Source organism: Plecotus auritus (genome assembly GCF_963455305.1).
Source record: "Plecotus auritus genome assembly, chromosome: X".
NCBI classification, from domain to species: Eukaryota; Metazoa; Chordata; class Mammalia; order Chiroptera; family Vespertilionidae; genus Plecotus; species Plecotus auritus.
The window spans coordinates 137,746,378-137,760,977 of record NC_137784.1 but is presented as its reverse complement, the minus strand read 5'-3'; the positions used below and the strand labels follow the sequence as shown (position 1 = coordinate 137,760,977).

General features: G+C 42.3%; 1 protein-coding gene across 1 annotated transcript in view; it reads right to left on the bottom strand.

Moving 5' to 3' along the window:
• Window positions 1–323: 323 nt before the first annotated feature.
• The window catches only part of SHROOM4 (shroom family member 4), a 205,603-nt gene continuing 191,326 nt past the window's right edge, over window positions 324–14,600 (bottom strand). Inside the window, exons 7-9 of the mRNA XM_080652097.1 lie at window positions 10,807–10,987; window positions 4,869–5,138; window positions 324–3,909 (exon numbers count right to left, since the gene is read on the bottom strand). Of these exons, the coding sequence (XP_080508223.1) occupies window positions 3,640–3,909; window positions 4,869–5,138; window positions 10,807–10,987 (721 nt within the window). The 3' untranslated portion in view covers window positions 324–3,639. The remainder of the gene's footprint in view (window positions 3,910–4,868; window positions 5,139–10,806; window positions 10,988–14,600) is intronic.

Here is a 14,600-nt window from a genome sequence, read left to right as displayed (position 1 = left end):
GTGGTATAGAAAGTTGTTCACTTCTGATCAGAACAGACTTCAGAACTGGACTCTTTATACTGCTGAGATTTACATTTGTGGTTAAAACTATTGTTGACTCTTCCTGAATTCTAAATTATTTTACTGGGGATAATGAATGATATAGTGCCAATGCAATCCGAGGGGCCAGGTTAAGGATTTAGGAATGTGGGTAAGGCTCTGGTCAAATGGTTACCTATGAAGAACTATGGATAGATGACCAAATTCCTTTCCAATAGTTTTTAGTAGGATATTAGATTTCCATCACCTCAGTCAAAACACATGAGATAATTATTTTTGTCCTTAGCACCTTTTATTGAAGTATAACCCTTGATGACAATCTGACAGGCATATCAATGTCAGCCAAGAAGGGAGTGGTGGAGGACACAAATTCAGAAACAATTAAGACTCAGAAAAATAATAGCTTCACATGGGATAGATGACCCCCAACTGTTGTACAATAAACACTGATTCTTTATCTATAGAAATTGCCCCCTGCCCCACCCCCCTCTAAAGATCTACTAATCTTCAAAGAATATAATATGCTGTTACAGAAATATTATTGGCATAGATAACTCCTTTGGCAAACACAGCGGGAGTCACCAAGCTGCAGACAGGAGGAAGTGGCCAGAAATGTGCCCAGCTTCCTCCATCTGAAACTTGCTACTGGCAGAGCAGCACCTTTAGGGAGGCTGGCGTTGTGGCTCTAGTGCCCCTGGACAACTTTTTGGCACATGAGGTTAAATGGAAAACAGAACCTGAACCTGGTCTTGAAAGAGGCTTTTCATCTTTTCACCCTCTTTGTACCTCTGCTTCCAGTTTTTCCCTTGCAAGGACTTTATTTTCAGTGTCTCTGTCTCTTTCTGTTGGATTCCCATTGAGCATTTACTGCTATACCCTGGCCAAGTCTGCAGCTAGTAGGATTCAAGGAGACGTTATTACTCAAGGCTCTGGGAGTGGGGAGTTGGAACGGACATATCATAGTAGCTCTTGCACTGATTCCTCTCTATATATCAACCACTGTACTTACCTATTACACACTGGGGCCTGTATGAGTATTTGAAGGGAGAGGGCAGACTTCAAGACCAATAACACTTTGTGGAAATCCCTTGGCCTGCCTTCCAAACTTCTTTCTTCTGACTGGCCTTTGTGGAGGGCAGAGCCCAGGACATGAGAACAGAGGAGAGACTCAGCATTTGAAGTAATAGGGACAGCTTTATAGCACTATCACTCACAGTGGGACTGCCAAGTTAGCAGTGCTGGGCATTAATTATATTGAGCAATATAATTTTGGGTTTATTTTGTTAAGATCTTTGGAAACTGTCCCTCTGTGTACAAATGAGCATCCTTTTGTTCTGATTCCAACTCTAAAATAATTTGAGATGGCATGAGGGACTAAAATATGAGTTGATAGTACTTTTAGTGTGATAAACTTAAGTTACAACCAATCTATCGCTGACTAGAAAAACTAAGACTGTGGCCATAGTGTCCAGGTGAGTGATCACTCTTTTCTATGGGCCTATATTTCCAAAAATCTGTTCTAGATGTGCACACACACACACACACACACACACACACACACATACACACAAGCATACAATCTTATAATGATGGACTACATTGGCCTCATCTCAGTCTTGCTCATTGTTTATTTTAGAGCCTGTGTTTTTAAAAACATGGCAGCCACAGCCTATATTAAAAGTACTCTTCCACCTTCCTCAACCTTGGCTTGGGTAAACCTAGCCCTTTACAAGCCATCAGCCTTCCTGAATAAAGTAGAATTCTCCACTTGGGGGGAGAATGGCAGGTTGACATTTTAACAGTAGTTCTGACAGCAGCAGTATACTAAGAGCATACTCAGCCCCCAACCCCCCCCCCACAGGACACCCTGCTGGCCAAGATTCTTCTATTGTTTTCAAATACAATGAGGAGGAAACGGAAGTTAAGAACCAGTATTTGTAGCAGCAGCAAAATTCCTTGGCAAATTCTTTTGGTCAATTGAGGCACTCCTGCTGCTACAGTTAACCTCCAAAGACAGTGAGGAACTCATCAATGACTAGAACAGATGTCAGGGATGCTGGGCAGGGCTGGGCAATACCAAGCATGGGTCAGTTAGCAAGGAATAGGGAACTAAGCTGTATAACAGGACAATTTGGCCACAACTACCTTCCTGCCATCACCTGAAGGCTTTCCCAGGACAGAAACTGGCTACCAGTGCCAGGAACTAGGCAACAGCAGCAGCATCAGTTGTTTGTCTACCTCAGATCCTGGCTGGTTCATAATTTGTACTGGGGGCTGGCCCTGACTGGAGCTTTCTGCTACCATGAATTTTGGTTCCCTGAGCCAGACCACAGGCTGAGAAAGCAGTTAGGTAGAGGAGTTCCTCCTGAGCTTATCTCTCCCCTTTTCCTTAGCTTGAAGACTTGGAGAAATAGGTGGACCTTGGTCAGTTTCAGATTTCTTTGGTTTCAAGGAAAAATAAGTAAGAAAAAAATTGGACCCTTTTGGGGAATGCTAAGCGCATGGTTATCCATACTTCAATGGAAGTATAGGACCAGGCCACACTGGAGAAGCTCTGAGTTCAAGGTGAGAACTTTCTTAAATACTTGTCAGCTATGGTGGGAATAATTCAAAGCCTTGACACCAGTTACCTAGCCATGGTGAATTCAGGCTGATCTACAGAAAATGTTTTCCTCCTGGGCTAACTTTTCCCTTTCTAACTCCCCTCCTCTCACCTTATTAGTTAAAAAAGAAGAAAAAACAATAAAAATAAATAAAGTCAAAAGGACATTTAAAATATAACAATAAGAACCCCTTCCCCCCAGTATTGAAACATGTATGCAGAAGTCAGCTTTAGCAGAGCTATTCATGGCCCATAGTGTGAAGCCCTTAGGGTAGCCATCTGTAACTCCAGCAATACAAAGGCAAGATGAAACAGGAAGTGGTAGGTCCAAAGTCTTAGGACAGGAGGAGGGCCACACTAGCCAGGGCTGATAGTGGGCCTCTTACCCTTTATGAAGATGCTGGGAAAGGTGGGGATGGGACCAATTTCATTAAGCCTAGCTCTACGTAACAGGGCATCTGGGGATTCCAAATCCTTTGCTCACATTCTGTTAAGTAAAATTCCTCCTTCTTTGCTTCCCACTGCAAAGCTTGAGTAAAGCCCTGAAATTCCAGTAGGTAAATGCCCTCAAGACAGTCAAATTTCTGTGGGAAATGACTGGGCCTTGAGTCTTGGCTGATTATGGTGTGGGTGGGTGATGAGTGCATGATGTCTCTGATATCCTACTACAAACAAGAATGAAGGCACTTTGTTGGTTCTGTGTGTGCTAAGTGCTTGCTGTGCAAACTGTGGGAAAGAGTGTGGTTGTATGATCACACTCCATTACAGTTTCTACTTCTTGCTTCTACTTCCTAGGGTAGAAGTTTGGGGTTTCCCCAGAGTGTCCTAGCTGGTTGGGCACACTGCTTGGTAAGGGGCAGTGAGAGATATCCAGGGTAGAGGATATGGAACAAACTGCTAACTAACTGCTATCTATTTGCTAACGAACTGCTAACAAAGATTGAAAGCACTTCCCACTGTGGCTGGGCAGTGATGATGTGGGCAGTCTGCTGGCGGAATTAGAAATTGCTAGGCCCCAGGAGTAGGCTCTCCCTGAGACATTTGAGCTGCTCTTCCCCAAGCTTGATCTTCTCTTCTAGCTCTCGCTGTTCAATGATGAGAGCAGATTTCATCTTCACAAAGTGCTGATAATCTTGGAGCTGGTCCTGAGGCAGGTAGCGGGAGACCATGCCAAACACCAACTTCTCCCTCCGGTCCATGTGCTCCTTCAGCTCCTTGGCATCTGCCAACTGCCCTGTCAGCTGCTGCTTCTTCTCTATCAGCACCAACTGGGGAAATAGAAAACCAATTAAGAGTCATTTCAATTACCAGTCATCAGCCTAACCCATTGCTCCACCAGGCATGCTGCCACAAAGCAACTACGCATTCTGCTAACTGATCAATCGTAGATTTCCTGCCCTGAAGTCCACCTTCATGCACAAGCTTTTCTTTCCTGTAGCAGGGGGAGAATATACACGAAAGTGATTCTGGCCAGGGGGATATGCAATTCCCTTTTTCCATCTCTAAGCTATCTTTAGTGGACTATCACTGAAGTAGGTGTGAGGGAAGGCTCTGACAAAGCTAGCTCAGGCCCCTTCTATCTGGTGAACAACCATCACTGCAATAATGCTTTTAAAATGGTATCTGTCTCTGCGTGGGTATATATGTGTAGCCATATGTGTAGGCACATGCCTATGTGCCTCTTATTGTAAAATCAAATTTTTATCTAACACCACTTGCATAGGGAAAGGCAATGCAGTTTGGGTTCATGAATGTATGCAAATTGACCCAACCTGTGGAACTGACAGCCTCCCAATGTCAAATACTTGGTGAGACCTTGCCCTCTAAGACAGAGAGAGAGAGAGAGAGAGAGAGAGAGAGAGAGAGAGAGAGATTGCTGCTGCTGCTACTATTACTACTGACAGCATTGATTCAGTGTTTACCCTGTTCCAGGCCCTGTTTTAAGACATTAACATGAATTACCTAATTTAATTTTCAAACTTATGTAGTAGGGAGTGTGATCATCCCATTTTTAAGAGATTGAGACAGAGTGAGGTTAAGTAAGTTGCCTACAGTCACACAGCTAATTAGGGGTAGAGCCAGAATTTCAAGGCACTTAAAAGACAGTGCTCACACTCATAACACTATGCTCTACTGCCTCCCAGACTATCCAAACTTGAAAGAGGAAGCCCCAAGAAGACACATATGGCATTCCCCTCCATCCACACCCAAGAGACTCCAACTCTACCTTCTCCTGGTCAGCTTCTGAATCAATGCTGTTGAGAGCATTTTCTACCCGGGCCAGTCGTCCAGAGAGTGACAGCAACAGGTTGACCACTTTATCCAGGTCCCCAATAAACAAACGGTATTTTTCAAACTCATTGGACTTGCAGACAGCTTTTAGGTTGGCCTCCACCTCTTCCCCAAGGGCAGAATTGGCATTGATGTCCTCCAGCAATCCTCGCTGGGCCTCCCGTAGGACAGAAAGTTTTCTGCCAATGCTTTCAATAAGCTGTATCTAGGAGAAACATAGAGAAGAAAGCAAAGGATGAGGATGGGGACTGACAAAAACTGATATGTTCTTGTAACCTATGTTTTTGGATCCAAGTAACAGATGGTGGGCTCTACCCTAGTCACTGGAAACAAAAGAAACCTGAGCAAGTCACATGAGCAATTCCTGTTTTCAGGACAGTCTTCTCTCCCATCTCTTAGAATCTGGGAGGAATCTCTGTCACTATGAAATGTCTTGGCATTAGACAAGTGATACCCATGGGCTAATACCAAATGTAACTTCATAAATACTTGCTGAAAAAATGAAACTAGACTACCTTCTTATACCATACACAAGAATAAATTCAAAATAGATTTAAAGACTAAAATTTAAGACTCAAAACCATAAAAATATTAGAGAAAACATCGCAGTTAAATCTCACACATTTCTTGTAGCAATATTTTTTCTGATATATCTCTCTGGGCAATGGATAAAAGGAAAAAATAAACAAATGGGACTACATCAAACTAAAAATGTTTTGCACAGCAAAGGAAACCATCAAAAAAAATAAAGACAACCCACTGAATGAAAGAACATATTCATCAATACATCTGATAAGAGATTAATATCCAAAATTTATAAAGAACTCAGACAACTCAACACTAAAACACAAACAAACAAACAAACAAACAATCCAGTCCAGTGGTTGAGCAGTGAGTGACCTATGAAAGAGGAGGTCATGGTTTGATTCCCAGTCAGGGTACGTGCCCGTGTTGCAGGCTCCATCCCCAGTGTACGGTGCAGCCGATCAATAATTCTTTCTCATCATTGATCTCTCTCCCTGTCCCTTCCTCTCTGAAATAAAAAACTGGAGGCCCAGTGCACGAATTCATGCATGGGCAGGGTTCCTCAGCCTGGCTGGCAATTGGGGCTGATCGGGGCTGGCCAGCTGTGGGGAGGGACTGTGGGAGGTTGGCTGTGGGAGTGCACTGACTACCAGGGGGCAGCTCCCATGTTAAGGGTCTACCCCTGGTGGTCAGTGCATGTTATAGTGACCAGTCATTCGCTTTTATATATATATAGATATATTTTTTAAAAAACACCAGACAATCATTTAAAAAATGCACAAAGGATCTGAATAGACACTTCTCCAAAGAGGACATACAAATGGCCAATAGACATATGAAAAGATACTCATCATTGCTAATCATCAGAGAAATGAAAATTAAAACCAAAATGAGATACCATCTCACACCTGTTAGATTGGCTATCATCAATAAATCAACAAACAAGTGTTGTGGAGGATGTATAGAAAGGAAACCCTCATGCACTGTTGGTGAAAATGCAGACTGGTGCAGCCACTGTGGAAAGCGGTATAGAGTGACCTCAGAAAATAAAAAATGGAACTGCTTTTTGAACCAGCAATCCCACTTCTGGGAATATATCTGAAGAATCCCAAAACACTAATTTGAAAGACTATATGCACCCCTATGTTCATTGGAGCATTATTTATAATAGCCAAGATTTGGAAGCAGCCCAGTGCTCATCAATAGATGAGTGGATAGAAAGCTGTAGTACATTTACACCATGGAATACTTTGTGGCCATAAAAAGAAGGAAATTTTATCTTTTGCTACAGCCTGGATGGACCTGGAGAGTATTATGCTAAGTGAAATAAGCCAGTCAGGGAAAGATAAATACCATATGATTTTACTTATATGTGGAATCTAATGAACAAAATAAACAAGCAAACAAAATAGAAACAGACTCATAGATACGGAGAACAGAGTGACAGCTGTCATAGGGGAAGGAGATTGGGTAACTGGGTGAAAAAGGTGAAGGGATTAAGCAAAACAATCTCAGACACAGACAATAGTATGGTGATTACTTGAGGGAAAGGGGTTGGGGGAGGTAGAAGAAGGTAAAGGGGGATAAATAGTGACAGAAGGAGACTTGATGTTGGGTGGTGAACACACAATACAGTATAGAGATGATGAATTATAGAATTGTACACCTGAAAACCTATATAATTTTATTGACTGTCACCCCAATAAATTAAATAATAAATAAATACTGTTTAATAAACAGAAATTGGAATGCTTATGAGAACATAGGTTAAAAAAGCATTGTCATCAAGTATTTGCCTATTTCTTTATTCAATCTCCTTCTATCCATTTAAGTACCTCTGGTGTTCATGGCATTGTGCTAGATTTTTACCCCCTCAGCTTAACTTTTCAGGCCTTTTCAATAAGAATCTGAGTTCTGCAATAACTAGGTTTGACTTAAAACTCTGCCACTTCCTAGCTGTGTGACCTTAGGTGAATTTCTTTATGAAGTTTTACTTTCTTTATCTGCGGAATGGGGACAACCGCAGTACCTACTTCATTGAATTGTAATAAGGATTCAATGAGATAATGAATGCTAAGGGTTTAGCACAGACTGAATGCTCAGTAAAAGCTGGCTGCTATTATTATTATTATTCAGTTTGTCCCCACTCTACCATTCTGATTCCACTCATCAGAACCTTTCAAGATTAGCTCCTCACCCTCCTCTGTGTTCACAACACTAATTCTTGTGTTTCTGATCTGCTTATGCAGTTCTACCTGTTCTTTATCTCTTCCTTCACTTTGGCCAGTCCCATTCCTTCTTCAGAGCCCAGCTTTGTCTCTATCCTCCCTGCTGAAAACCTCTGTCCCCATAAGTCTTCTCTCAATAATCTTTTTCTTTTCTGAACTCTCCAGATGTTTAGAATTAGAAGCCTATTGTGTAATTTGAAGTTGTTCACTTTCTGTTTCTTGTGTGTGCACCTGATTCCTCTCCTACCATTGAGTGTAAGTTTGAGGGAAGCACTGCCTGTGTCTTCTAATTTGTCTCTCCTATAGTCAGTTCTGGGACTGCACTTACAGGAAGGTAGTGTGGTAGAGTGGAGTTGTGGAGTCAGAGATGCCTGGATTCCAATTCTACCTCCTCAAAACTGTGTGACCTTGAGTGAGATACCCAGTCCCACTGAGACTTCTGTTTTCTCATCTGTAAATTGGAGAAGTGCCTCCTCTCTTCCTACTCCCTATTCTTGTGAGGGTTAAGTGATATCATAGAGGTAAAATACTCAGTAATTTGCCTGGAACATTAATCACTAAATACATGTTCACTAATGCTGCTGCTGCTATTGTTGTTATTATATTACTAGAGGCCCGGTGCATGAAATGCATGCACTTGGGGGTCCCTAAGTCCGGCCTATGCCCTCTCGCCATCCGGGAGCCCTCAGGAGATGTCCGACTGACGGCAGCAGTCGGACATCCTCAGTCGGACATCCTTAGCACTGCCGCAGAGGCGGGAGAGGCTCCCACCACCCCTGCTGTGCTCACCAGCTGTGAGCCTGGCTTCTGGCTGAGAGCACTGACCACCAGGGGGCAGCTCCTGCATTGAGTGTCTGCCCCCTGGTGGTCAGTGCACGTCAGAGTGACCAATTGTTCCACTGTTTGGTCAATTTGCATATTAGCCTTTTATTATATAGGATTACCTGGGTATTACTACTACTGCTATCTGAGTTTGAACCCCAGTTCTGCCACTAAGTAGTAGAGTGACCTTGAGCAAATAACTCAACCACTCTGTGCCTCAATTTTCCCATCTGAAAATAGGGTAACAATAGTACTTATCTCAAATGCTGTTATGATAATTAAATGAGTTAGTACATGTTATGTGCTTAGAACAGTATCTTGTATATAAGAAGTATGCTTTGATGTTTGTTTTATTATTTCTCCCCAGGAATAGTTTTCTAGATTGTATTCTTTTCTAGTACTTTGTTTAGAGATATCCAAGGTGACCAAGACCAAGAGACCCTGCTCTGGGTTCAGAATCTGTTGTCATATTTCAGGACTGGTCAATGTTCAGGAGATTACCATGATCTTAGTCTAAAGTGTAATAGGTTTAATTTAGGAAAAATTCCAAAATCCACTGGGAATGAGGGCTCAATGATATGCATGAGGCAACACAATTAGATGCCAAGAGGCTCCCAGATATTTCTTATCTTCTTTTCTCCAAAATAAAACTCAATGCCAAAGATAAAGTAGGGCTGGGGGCCAAATGATCAACCTGGAAAATCAACTACCCAACCCAGTTCTTAGGTTCCATAGGTCTGCCAGGATAAAAGTGGAGACAACCCTTTCTTTCTTGGCATTTGGGCTTTGCAACCTGAACTTCAACCCTGGGGGAAGTGTAGTAGATAGAGTTATGAAGTCATCACAGACCTAGCTAGAACTTAGCTGCTTTTCTGGGATATTACAAATCAGTATCATTTCTCACCATCTTCCTCAGAGACAAAAACTGTTCCAGCCCACCAACAATCACTTCAAATCACTATCTGCTATTTCTATGTGTCACCATTTCTGATCATTTCTCTCTTCTTCTGGTCAGACTATTATTAGGTTTCCTCATAATGAGAAGGTCCTAAGTAAGGCAGGAGAAGCCTGCCATGATCAGGGAATATGGAATCCAAAGAAACAGGCATCTGGATCAAGAAATCTTTGATACCGTCATGCTTCTAATTCCTTCTCTGACATTTTGTTTCATATTGGAAAGTGGTGGTGGGGACTTTTGTAAATAGCCTTGAGCTTTCCTACAGGTCATATCCTGAATGAGAAACATGGGCCGATGACTAATTTACATTGCGTTCAGATGTCCACGAAGTGGTAAATTGGGCCTTTCAGGTTGTCATGGAAACCCAGTTGTTTATGAAATAAAATGGGTAAGTGCAGAGAGGGCAAAGTGATTCCAGGAATTTGATTAGACAACCAGGCTAGTGGTACTTAGAGGAAGAAAGGGGAGGCTTTGCAATAGCAACAACATTTCCATTTATCTATTTAACATTTTTAAGAGATTACAGACTACTTTTGAAAATAAACACTAAAGTTTACCAGCTTATAATTTCTCCTTTTCATAGTTAGTCTGTTCTCTGTCCCAGAAAGTTACACAGATAATACAATCAATGATTACCATTGGTTAGAGTTCACTGGCCAAAACTCTGATGTGCCCTGGGCAGTGTGTTACTTAACAAGGCTGGCTTGCCCTGGTCAGTGTTGCTCAGTGGTAGTGTCAGCCCACACACCGAAGGGTCATGGGTTCGATTCCAGGTCAAGGGCATGTACCTGGGTTACATGTTCCTTCCCTGGCCCTGGTCAGGTGTGTATGGAAGGCAACTAATTGATGTGTCTCTCTCACCTCTCTTTCCCCTTTCTGCTCCCCTCCTATCCCTTCTCCTCCTCCTCCTGGTCCCTTACATTCTCTCTGAAAAAACAATGGGAAAAAATGTCCTCAGGTGAGGATTAACTAAAAAGAAAAACAAACAAACAAGTCTGGCTAATTTCAGAGGGACAGCCCAAAAGAAAGATAGTCTTGACTTCAAGTCCTGGGCAACTTAGTCCTCTCAATTGGCAAAAAGGGGACAGTAATGTCTACCTTGTAGAGTTGTTTTAAGGATTAGATATTGCAGTGATGACTATGATTACTACTACCATAATTACTATTATTGACCAGATCAAAAAGAGACTCGAGTTGTATTTGTGAGAAACCCAGAGAGGCTATTTGATTTTCAGACTGAAAATATAGGAATGTACCAAGATGTTCTAAAGAGTTTAGAGGGCAGGGCAATCTCTAGATTCACTCAAGCTAAAATTTCTAAGGTATATAAAAAAATTCACCTTTTTTTGAGCCAGTTCATTGTCTACTTCCTCCTCTCCTAGGCCAATCTCTGCCATTTCAGGTTGGTCTTTCAACTTGTTCAACAGCTCTGCCTTGGCCACAGAAATATTGTAATAAGCTGAGTAAGAGGTAGAAATCCCTGGGGCCCCTTGAGGAGGCGAGAAGTGCTGAAATTCTTGCCTGTGGGAACAAAGAGTGACCATTTGAACACCTCTGTTGAGAGGCTGCTGACCTTTCTGCTTCTTAGTTTCCCTATTTGTAATACAGTGGGATCCTGCTTTGCCAAGGAGTTGTAAAATAAGAAAATAATGGACCAGGTGGCACTATTCAAATATAAACAGACCACATAAAGGCCATCTAGAATTCAAGTCAAGACCAATTTTAAGAACTTAAAAGGCTATTTCCTTGTCCCTGACTTCTGAAGCTACAGGGACTTCCTTAGAGATAATTTGGTTTGGTCATTGACAACCCAGTAAAATCCAGAAAAACTGACAGGCCCTTAAAGTCCTGGGCTTATCATCAATTATTCCCCTTGGTTCATGGCCCCAGTATATGAACCCCAAAGGAGGGTCTAGGTGGTAGGGATGTATCTGAGACCTTAGCTATTTGTTTTCTAAGCCTGTTGGCATCCCTCCTACCCATCCTAGACATCGCCCACCCCCAGCTCTATCTAGTCTGCTTGCTTACAAAGGCACCCTGTGGCTTTCCTGGACATTCCGATAATTTCTTCTTTCCTGATGGTACAACTTCTGCTTGAGATGGCCCCTCCACTGCAGATCTCCCACAGCAAAGAGGTCACCCATGACCTCAGCAGTGGTCACCATGTTGGAGGCTGGGGTTAGCACCCCTGCCAGGGACTTGTCACGGCCCACCACATCTCTCATGAGCTCTTCTGAGACTGCCTGCTGTAGAGCAGGCCTTCTGCCTGAGAAGGAATAGCATCTCTCCACTTCTGGTGTATCCCCAATGGCCCCAGCCTCCTCCATAGTTGCAGAATAATATGGGGGGAAAATGGAACCAGTGGCACCCAGGGGCTTGACAAGTGTAGCAGCAGACCCTGTTGTCTTGAGTTCACTGAAGCCCACGGGACTGAGGTGCTGCTTCTCGGAGCGCCAGCCCATGAAGGACAACTGCTCTTCAGGAAACAAGTAGCTCTGGCTCCATGCTGGCTTGGGTTTGGAGTCTTCTGCCATCAAGGATTCTGGTCTGGCATGAGGAAAGAAAAAAAAATTGGGCTTCAGGACAGATGAGCAAATAATTTCACCCATGATTTATGTAAGGGAGAGGCCCACCCCCTCTATATTCTTGTTGCCTACCAGCCACCCCCACCCTCCACCTGTCTGTGTCACTGCCCCTCTGCTAACCTCTAGCTGTTTGAAAGGAAAAACTCATTAGTCATTTTTGCAGCTATTTGCAGCTCTTAAATAAAGGTCAAAAATAATGGTTAAAATGCTCCACAGCTTTTTACTGATTCATGTTAGGCTGTCTCCTAATTCATCACACAAAAGAAATTTGAGCATGCCAGCATTCCTCATCCTAGGTATTCATTTACATGTAGGTTTTTAAGCTAATAACACTGATAAAGGAACACTAGTCGCTAACATCACACAGGGCTTACTATGTCCCCAAAACTGTCCTAAGATGCCTGTGTGTGTGTGTGGGGGGGGTGTAGATACAGATATAAAATTCAATGCTCATGACAACCATTTTACAGAAAAGGAACATGAGGCATTGAAAGGTAAAGTAACTTTCCCAAGGTCACCAGACAACAAATGACAGACCCGTAATTTATACCTAGGTGATTTAACTCTAGAATCTGTACTTTTTAAAAATAAAGAATATATTTTTATTGATTTTTTAGAGGGAGAGAGGGAAAAAAAACACACACATCAATGTGACATTTATTGGCTGTGGGGATTGAACCCACAACCTAGGTATGTGCCTTGACCAGGAATCCAAACAGTGACCTTTTGGTGCACAGGACAATGCTCAACCAACTGAGCCGCTCTGGCCAGCGCCAGAATCTGTGCTTTTATCCACTATGCTATACTTCCAAGGGGACAACTTGACAGCATATAAAACCTGCATGTAGCCAAAACCGGTTTGGCTCAGTGGATAGAGCGTCGGCCTGCGGACTCAAGGGTCCCGGGTTCGATTCCGGTCAAGGGCATGTACCTTGGTTGCGGGCACATCCCCGGTGGGGGGTGTGCAGGAGGCAGCTGATCGATGTTTCTCTCTCATCGATGTTTCTAGCTCTCTATCCCTCTCCCTTCCTCTCTGTAAAAAAATCAATAAAATATATTAAAAAAAAAAAACTAAAAAAAACCTGCATGTAAACAATTTTCTGACTGAACAATATCTCTGTTAGCAGAGAAAAGAGAACATTCTGAAGGGCATATAAATGTATAGGATAGGGAATTCTTATGTATAAAAAATATTTAGGGCATATATGAGTGTTCTGAGTCAGAAAGTGCTGCAGGAAAGTATGGAATATTTTTTTAAAGGATGTGGCTCTATGTCAACAAAACTGAAAAAAATAAAAATAAATTTTAAAGCCACTTCCTTCTGGTGAGAACCCTGTGCAGTCTGATGATCTGGAATAGGTTCTTCTTGATCAGTCTAGAGATCTTGGGATGATATAATGGCCACAGTAAGCCAGACTACCTGAGTTCTGGCTACCTGTGATATTCTGCAAGTTACTTTATCTCTCTGTGCCTCACTTTTCTCATCTAAAAAATGCAGGAGAGTAATGGTATTTACTATAGGTATGTTGTGAAGATTAAACCAATCAATACATGAACGTTTTTAGAACAATGCTTGGCACATGGTAAGCAAGAAAAAAAATTAGCTATGTTGGGAGTGATGCTGTTCCTTAAATCGCTATCACTCAAAGAAACATCTATAATTGACTTTCTGTAGCCACAAGCCAGGGTTGTATGCAAACAAATGCTTTCCCTTGCATCCCATAGTCATTTAAAAAGATCTCTGGAACACCTTACAAAAATCTCTAATAATAGCAATTTCCTTCTCTCTATCCAAGGTGCCAAGGTGAATGGAAGTACATAAAGGAAGAAAAACTAGCAGACTGACAGAGGTATTATAACTAATACCTCGGAGCACACTGCCCTATAGGAGACAGGAGGGCCTCATAAAAGTCTGGTCTACCAAAAGAACAAGATCTGAGACTAGGATAGCAAAAGAAGCATGGATTTGGGAGGCAGACAAATCTGGTTTTGAATTTTTGCTGCACAATTCTGAGTTATTTAGTCCTTTATTTTGCTCAGCTTTAGTTTTCTCATCTGTCAAATGGGAATAATAATGGTGCTTAGGGCTGTTGGGAGGTTTAAATGAAATGATGAATATAAAATGACTAGCAATGTCTGGCACACAGCAAATGTTCATTCATTCATTTATTTATTCTTTCTTGTGAATATTAAGTGGTAGGTCACCTTTCCTTCACCTTGATAGGTAACAATCACAGTCATTTTCCACAAAATGTTTTCCGATTATAAGAATGCTCCCCAGCTAGATGGACAGCTTGAGAAGCAGCCACTAGGGATCTAATAAAAGATTCTCTCACTGTCTGGGAGCCAGGCCCTGTAAGTGCTGTGCTTGTGGCACTTCAGGCTAGAAAACTTTGACTAGCTCCAGATAGCCAAGTAATGGATCTGCCTGTCAGTAAAAGACATGATAATAAGATACTTCTAATAGTAACAAGTCTCAGGCAGATTCCTTCTGTAAAGGGATTTAATAAAGCACTTAGAGGAAAGACACCTGCCCCCCATCTTCACTC